This window comes from Mizuhopecten yessoensis, unplaced genomic scaffold, assembly GCF_002113885.1.
Source record: "Mizuhopecten yessoensis strain PY_sf001 unplaced genomic scaffold, ASM211388v2 scaffold7269, whole genome shotgun sequence".
Lineage (NCBI taxonomy): Eukaryota > Metazoa > Mollusca > Bivalvia > Pectinida > Pectinidae > Mizuhopecten > Mizuhopecten yessoensis.
In genome coordinates, this window is record NW_018406963.1 from 73,020 (window position 1) to 81,909 (window position 8,890).

Genomic DNA, 8,890 nt, shown 5'->3' on the forward strand with positions numbered 1-8,890 from the left:
GAGGGGGGGTACATGAGGGGGGAGGGGCCAGACAGTAGGTACATTTTGGGGTGGGAGGTACATGAGGGGGGTGGGAGATCAGACAGTAGGTACAGTGGGGAGGTATAACTCTTCACTTACAAGCTGACCACAATTTTTTAAGTTCAAGTTCATTATTACTTTGAGCTGGACATAACTATCAGACTGATATGATGTCAACACGAAAATCACCAAATTTTAGGAGACTTTAATTAGTAAACCTTGTCTTTATAACAACATGTCTGATTGATATATATTGACGGGGAAATAAAATATAATGTTTCCCTCTCACACCCCACTTTCCCTGGTCATATATCTATTCAGCACCTCAGTAGAAAAATCAGCAGGAGGCTGTTCCAATTTGGTTTGATAAAATATTTATTGCCCTTGTTGTTAGAAAACACAATTCTTTGTATCTGCTTGATGTGTTTCATGTGAAACCAAGGGAAATGAATAATTGTATTTCCCTAAACACGGTAATCGTTGTATGAGATATAATGACAGGATTTGATAAAAAAAATGTAAAGCATTGTTCAGACGTTGTTAATTAAATATACCTGCTGTTATGTGTAAAAGCAAAGATGGTAAAACTATCTCCATTGACCTTGGCAACTGATATTTAACCTTGGTTACTCGTCCTTGACCTTAAGTTGCTAATCCTTTGGTAGGCCTAACTATTTATGTTCCGGAGAACCTCTCAAGGTTTGGTAAGTATGTTACAAGGCGTCCAAAAACTTTTTTCAGCTTTTTGTTTTAAATCATGGTGGAATGGCGTTTTCCCATAGAATATGGCCGTTTGTACTCTCTTCCACTATTTATTTTTACAGATTCCAAACAATTCATTAAAGAGAAAAACAAGGATTTGGTTGTGCATGCTCTTCTTTTCTGTTTGTAGATTAATTGAAAGGTATTGGGGAAACATTTAAAAAGGTTTCATTTTTGTTAAGGACCTCAGTAGATTGTGCATGCTTTTGATTGTTTTATCATCAATATTAAATATTACAATGAATTATTGCAGGTTGATATGTTTGAAACTGGGGAAAATATTAGACTCTAATGACTAAAACTGTGAAGATTTGAATATGCAGCATGGTCACTTTATCTATATATAGCTGATTGTGTGTTGCTTGTTATTTTATTTCTACGTGTTTTTACCCAATCTATTTCTGTATCGACACCACAGTTATTGGGTCTGATGCCTAGTTCTGTATAAATTAGTTTTATCATCTGCATGATATGCAGTTAATTTATCTCAACTGCAACGCTGATTGTGAACATAGCAATTCCCTTCATCCTTGCTTTGTAACTATTTAGCTGCAGCACAGATTTTGTTTCAATATTGAACACAGGTTTTGCAGAAAATATTGCCTTTAGGCTGCTTTGAAAAAGTTCAGGGCCTTTTTTATGGTGGCTGGTTTTTGACAGTTTGTCTCTTCTTTTCGTTTTTTCGCGATATAAATAAGGAGGCGAAGGAATGATAATTATCGCCCATCACCTTCAAGTTCAGGGGGCAAAGGAAAGAAATGAAGGAACGCTAATATCATTACTTAGTTGCAAAAGGATAATAATAAGCGTTCCTTCATTTCGTTGCCTGTCCACCGAGTGAAGGCGAATGAACAAAGAGACAAATATTACATTGCTCATGTCGCCTTCGTATTTTAGTTCATACGTTTGCATGCTATTTAGCTCACCATCATCAATTGGCGAGCTGTTCAAATCCTCAGGACTTAGTTGTTTTAATGATTCAATCTTCAGGATTTTAATTAAGTTTTAATGATACGTTCTTCAGGATTTTAATTAATTCATAAAAGAAACAACACAACATCAGTTTCCGGTTGTTCAAAACTATCATTGAAGTAACAATGTTGTTAAACCTTGGGTAGAGAGTCATTAATATTTAATGACATCATTAACTGTTAACTCATTAAACGAGTCATTAAATTGAACAACATTGTTAGTGAGCCAATAGTCAACCTGGCCAAGATTTGTTTCTAATAAAGTAATATTTAGTTAATGATTTTACTGATCCACTTTCCTCCTAGGTAAATATGAAATCATGCTACCAGTAGTAATTCACAAAAATGTTTGTGAGATATTTTCAAAAATCGCAGAATTTGTAAAGATCAAAAGTAAAGAAAACTGCCTTTTTACGACTAGCACTGTATACCAGGAAATATCCGCCACAGTTTAATTTTTGCCTTTTCACTTCTGTTAATGAAAAAACCGAACATATCAAGATGGTAAATATTAGCACATAACATAGAGTGAAGGACGAAATTGACTTCAGGCAAATAAGGATTTTACTAGTGAAGAGCAAATATTTAAGATGGTGGGGATTTCCAAGTTTGGTTTGGTTTGGTTTAGTATTGTTTAACGTCCTATCACCAGCTATGGTCATATAAGGACTTCCAAGTATATAATAATCAGTTATCTATGTTTATGGGATACTGTAGGTTTCAACAATCCCAGCCCATTGGTTATGGTAATTAGGTTATATTAATGGTCAGTGTGAAATAAGTTACATAGCATGATGTTATATTTTCCTACCTACAAAAAGTACTTTGTGTTACAGGAGAAACATGAGAATATCAAATCTTATGACATTTGATTATAATTTATATCCTTTCTTGAGTTCGTTATTTAATATTAATGAAGTCACTCAGGTGGATATAAATTTTAATCAGTGATGACGTCCCGAATATCCTCCTCTGTGTACTGTATCTGTCACAGTAACCTGTTATATTTGTGTAACTATATGTTAAATGGACGACTCCAATCTCTGATCTTGTGTTCCAGTCTAGGCTAGAGGGTTTGAAAGTTTAAAAACCTAGATACTGTATAGTTGCTATTATTCACGAGGTTTCAATTTCATGAATTTCGCAACTGAGTTAAAATTTGTGAAATTAAAACCCTCGTGAATATTTAGAGATTGTTGCCATCACATCCACGTTTCACACGTCTGTGATATCAGTTAACAACTATACAGTAACTTAAAAAGAGTAAAATAATCAGTTTCTTTCGAACTCTTGACTGTCTAACCTGAGGCTGCGTCGAGATTAACACATGTGTTTGATGTGAATTAATGAATTTTAGCTTTTTAATGTACATGTATATGTTAACACTATGGCAGTGTTATTAACAAAATTTCATGTGCGGAAATGCTTTTAACCGCTGAAAAAGACGGTTGAGATTTTTTCTGTCTTTTACTGACCCGAAATGTGGATATTTCTGTCGTCTCTAATGGGGGAGAATATCTAATTCCTCATTAAAACTCTTGTCTGCTGTTTCCAGTGTGGCGTTCACCTTTGGGATAATCACAGTGGTAGCTGGATTCGTTGGTGTGGCTCTGGGTGCCGAGATTTCACGGCGCTATAAGAAGATAAATCCACGTGCAGACCCCCTGGTGTGTGCCTTCGGTCTGATAACATGCGTACCATTCCTTTTCTTCGCTCTTGTACTGTCTCAATGGTATACAGTGCCGACATGGGTAAGTGCCTATTTTGTTGTGTCAGCAGGGTAGTGATATTCCTGTCTTGTTTTTGCAATAGAAGAACTTAATAAAGAAAAAGAAACAAAAAAGGTATGATTAATAAAACAGTTGTGTTGTCCTCAAAATTGCTACATAACGATACATGTACTAAGAATATTTAAGTTTGATTTCTTGAATATTAACAAAGCATGTGAGCTTTATTTTCGAAGAGAAAGGTATGCAATATCTTGACCAAATTACTTCATTTTCACTTTTCATGAACTTTTGTAAATTACAACTGGTGACCAGAACAACCATAATTAGAAACACTTTGAAAATAGTATCTGGGAAATATTTAATATTTGGAAAACGGCGAATTAACTCATCCACCCTGAAATTTTATGATGAACTATTCCAACCTTTAAATTAGAAGAGTTCAAATGAGTCTTCAGAGGTCAATGAATTAAACAGTTTGTTTAAGGTTTTGAATTTTGATGGGTCTGTAGCATATGTAGTCCTTCCTGAAATGCATCTAGATTTGTGCAAAACAGCCACGTGCACCATTAGCAAAGAATTTGAGACTGTTTGTGCAGGAAAGTGTTTCGACTGCAGCTTTTTCGTAGGAACATATTTCACTTGTATTGAACTCTAAAACAGAGGTTTCAATTAACTGTGTAGACATTGTTCAGACATCATTTATCCTCGTGTAGCCTTTGTTGAAATGATTGTTAAAATGTGTCACAGTAAACATTACATGTGTGTTGTGATGGGATACAAGTAGTGCTTTTGTTACCTAAATTTAACAACAGTCTGTTCCTTTATGAATCTGGAAAAAAGAGCATTCTTTGTATTGAAATTGGGAATATATTCCTCAGTTTTTGGTCTTTTTGGGAAAATATTGCACGTTTTAGGTAGGGGAAACAGCTTGTATTTGGCAGTAAAACTGAGCAAAAAATATCAATGAAGAAGTATTTCACATGATTTCTATACATTTCAGATCCTGATATTCCTTGGTGAGACCATGCTGTGTTTGAACTGGTCCATTATTGCTGATATGTTATTGGTAAGTTTATCCCTGTCATACGTGTCAAATTGGTATAAATGACTCGGTACAGACATTTGTATTTACAACCTTGCTCAATGGTATACTGTAAACCGAGAAATTTTCATCCAGTCAAATTTTCACCCTTCAACGGTAAATTCCATTTTTCAGCCAATATTAAATTTGCCCTTCATGATTAATTCCTTTGCATATTATGGTGTTTAGAAATGTTCGATGTATTTAAGGTCGAAAAAGGCGAACATTAAACTGCAGCAAAAATTTCCCCACAATACAGTAGTCAAAATGTATAATTCAGTAGCTATCTAACCAACCTTTCAATGGCCACTTTCAACTCCTCCTACGTTTTCCCCCAACCCAGAACCCCTAACCCCCAACATTGACAGAAGCATCTCACTATCTGTCTGTCAATGTAAGTTTTAAGTTGTAATTTAGTTGAAATAATGATTGTGTAAGGGTTCATATAGCACAGCCAGTGTAATGTTTAAGTGTGTCGTTTCGATGACTAGCACGAAATGTACCCTGACACCTTCATCAGACATTGTAACTTTACATAACCTGTAAGGGTATGTACATACACTTTGGTGTAAAATACTTGTAAGAGTTGGCTATAAATCTGACAAGTTGATTTTGCTACAATATAAGTATATGTACAGTCACTTGTTATAAATGATCAAAATGATGATCAAATTGACAAATTAATTCAGCTATGCTTTTAGCCTATATTTTCCCATCTGAAGAAAATGTTTGGAAATATGAAATGCTTTATATTGAGTTGATGATTACCAGTATATTATACTCTGCTGCTGTTCCAGATAAAATATTAACAGTCTATTTTGGTTTTCAGTATGTAGTGATACCTACGCGGCGGTCGACTGCAGAGTCCGTCCAGATCCTTATCTCTCACGCCTTTGGTGATGCCGGAAGTCCGTACATCGTAGGATTGGTGAGTCGGATAGACTGCAACAAAATTTCTGGTATAATGTAGATCCTGGACAATGGGTACAAGATACTTCACAACCGGGAAAATGTTTCCCTCATTGTAACTTTCGTCTTTTTCACCCTCCCCAATGATGTGCAATGCAGTGTCATTAGGTCACTGTGGCCTTTACCTCAAGGTCAAAGGTGAAAAAAGTCTGATCATTTCAAACATTTAAAGGTGTACGCCAAGGTGATGCCATTGGTCCCTGACTGTGTCTAATTTTGCTTTAACCTAGTATGCAAGTACATGATGGCATTGTAAACTCTATCCAAGCATAATTTGTGACTGTTGGGTCATTACGATTGGAACGTGTTTGCATCTATAATTTAGCAGTAGGCAGATCCTCTAATAATAAGGTCAAATTAATGCTAAGTTGAAGATATCCTGATAAAACTTGCAGTAAATCTGCATCACCCACAGACGATGATCAGTGCACTGTCGTTAGGTCAATGTGACCTTGACCTGCATGGAGGTCAAAGTTCAAATAAATGCAAAGTTTTCAGGAATATCTTGTCCGGGCAATAACTTTTGAACCATTAAAGGGGAGACAAATATATTTGTTAACAAAAACATATATCTAGTTTACTCTTTATACCTTCCATGTCACAGTAGTTTCCACTTTTACCATACTGAAGTTTTAGTGTAGACACCAGAGTGTTACAACATAAAGATAATTTAAAATAGTCTAGTGGTAGGACGCCAGGCTCGTGAAGGAAGGGTTGCGGGTTCAAGTCATGGCACGGTGTTGTGTCTTTGAACAAGATACTTTACTCCACTTGTTCCAGTCTACTCAGCTGTAAATGAGTACGTGGTTGGGCAGTGCTAAAATTGTTAAATGCTAGCTGTGAGCACCAAAATGGCAGCACCGGCTGTATGCTCCCCAGGGAGTTGAAAGATATTGGCTGGCATATTGGCTGGTTGCAAAGGCCCTATAACCATAGATAATAATAGGTGAACCGCTTTAAGATGACGTACGAACTAGGTTGTGATAAAGCGGTATATAAGAACAGCAAATTATTTTTATTTTTTATTAGCTCACCTGGCCCGAAGGGCCAAGTGAGCTTATCCCATGCCGCAGCGTCTGTCGTCTGGTGTCCGTCGTCCGTCAACTTTTTCCTTAAAAACGCTACTGGTCCTGAACGGCTCAGAGGATTTTGACCAAATTTGGTCTGGAGCATCATTAGCCAAAGGGTTCTCAGTTTTGTATAAACGAAGGATATGGTCCACCTAGGGGCAGAGGGCGGGGCCAAATAGGGGGAAAATAGGTAAATCTTTAAAAATCTTCTCCTTCTCAACCAATAGAAGGACTTTGACCAAATTTGTCTTAGAGCATCTTTGGACAATTCAATTCAACTTTATTCTCTTTCACAATACAATGCATAGAGAAACATATTTACAATATAAGATATAGTAATTGTAGTGTTCGTAGTCGGTAGTACACAGTACTGTTTCATAATATATACACATTTATATCGAGGAGGGCAAATATTGTTATTAATTATTCTAATAAAAGTACAAAGTTTCTTCAGTGTTTTTATATAAGTAGTATTCATCAATTTATAAAACTTAATTACATTTGGTCTCGTCCAATTTTTTTTGTCTATATATAAAATTTGAAACCCAGATAGTGACGGACACTCAAGCAAGTAATTGAATTCGTCACCAATTTGCTGACTGTTACAGTGTGGACATTTTCTTTCATTATACTCTATATTATGCCATCTGCCGATTTCAACAATGAATTTGTGATTAGTAGTCTTAAATTTACAAAATGTAACTCTATCTGTATCACTTAAAATATCGAAGTAATTTTCAAAATGACAAAGGAGACTCAAGTTTGTATAAACGGAGGGTGTGGCCCCTCTGGGATTTTGACCAAATTTGGTCTAGAGCATCATTGGCCAAAGGGTTCTCAGTTTTGCCTGGGGGCAGAGGGGCGAATAGGGGAAATAGAGGATTTTTTTTCTCCTACTATATAAGTGAAGGGATTTAAACCAAATGCAGTCTGAGGCATGATTAGGGACAAAAAAATCAATTTTGTTTAAACTGAGGTGTGTGGACCCCCTTCTTTGGGGCAGATGAGTGGGGCCCATTAGTGGAAATAGAGGAAAACATTAAAGATCCTTCTCCTTCTGTACCGTTGAAGGGGTTTTTAACCTAACCAAACTTGTTCTAGAGAATTTTTGGGCAAAGGGAATGGAATATTTATAAATGGAAGATGTGCCCCCCCACCCCAACCAGGCAAAGGAGCAGGGCCCAATAGGGGAAATAGAGAAAAATATTTTCCCTTCTGTACAAATGAAGGGATTTAAACCAAATGTGGTCTGAAGAAAAAAACTCAATTTGTTTAATTTGCATAAAAAGGTGCATGTAAGGCCCAATAGGGGAAATAGAAAATAGCGGAAAAATGGGACATAACATGGAAACTCATTTTCTTGGTGTCTTTCCCACCAAAATGGATTTATATGTAGTTCTTCTTGCAACTNTATGCTCCAAGGATTGGCCTTGGGGTCTGGCATATTTCCTTGGATCTCATTTGGAGAATATTTTGCCATGATTGCTTAGATATCCAGGTGAGCAATACAGNAATTCTATTGTTTGCATTGAAGATTTGGTTTCGTTACCAGAATGAAAAATTATGTGTAATACTCTAATTATGCCTTCGTGTTTGTAGGTGTCTGATGCTCTATCTAAAAACTACAATGCTCCCTCCAGTTCTTCGTATGTACAGTTCAAGACGTTACAGACTGCCCTCTACGTCACTCCCTTCATCTGTGTTCTCGGAGGAGGATTCTTCCTCGCCACAGCACTCTTCATAGAAAAAGACAAAAATGCTGCCTTAAAAATCACACAAGGTAAGCTTTCTGTCGTAAGTGAAGAAAATGTGGATGGATTGGAATCTTGTGGAATTAAGCTTGCCAGTTTTAATTCAGACCTTGAAAATCTTTTTCAAGGCTTGCCAAAAAAACAACATTTAATCACTAGGTCTGTCTCCTATTTCATACATGAAAACATCCCATCCCATCCCATCCATCCTTTTGGAACGCAAGAAATGAAAACAGCTTTGTGTTGCGAGACGTTGATTTGAAGGGTTTGATACTCTGTGTCGTTGTACTGGACAAACCAATTGTCTTTTTTGTGAGAAACAGATTTAGGTTGGTCAGGTGGAGCAGTAGATAACACACTCAACTTTCACCGAGGCGACCAGGGTTTGATTCCCTGATTAGACATGAAAAGGTATGGGGTCACCTGCCAGACCATATTGGTTTTCTTCAGGTATTCCAGTTTCCTTCATGATAAGACCCTCCACACATTAAAACCCTTGTCAACATGATCAATATAACAGAAGGGGTGGGGGTGG

The 8,890-nt window shown here is 36.6% G+C and overlaps 1 protein-coding gene across 3 annotated transcripts in view; it reads left to right on the forward strand.

The window, feature by feature from the left end:
- The window catches only part of LOC110453311 (protein spinster homolog 1-like), a 31,581-nt gene that overhangs the window by 17,387 nt on the left and 5,304 nt on the right, over positions 1-8,890 (forward strand). For 2 of the 3 annotated variants that reach the window (XM_021502201.1, XM_021502203.1), the window contains exons 8-12: positions 687-725; positions 3,310-3,505; positions 4,485-4,550; positions 5,395-5,493; positions 8,204-8,384. In XM_021502201.1, coding sequence (XP_021357876.1) covers positions 687-725; positions 3,310-3,505; positions 4,485-4,550; positions 5,395-5,493; positions 8,204-8,384 — 581 coding nt within the window. The remainder of the gene's footprint in view (positions 1-686; positions 726-3,309; positions 3,506-4,484; positions 4,551-5,394; positions 5,494-8,203; positions 8,385-8,890) is intronic. The other variant, XM_021502204.1, reaches the window with a different exon arrangement.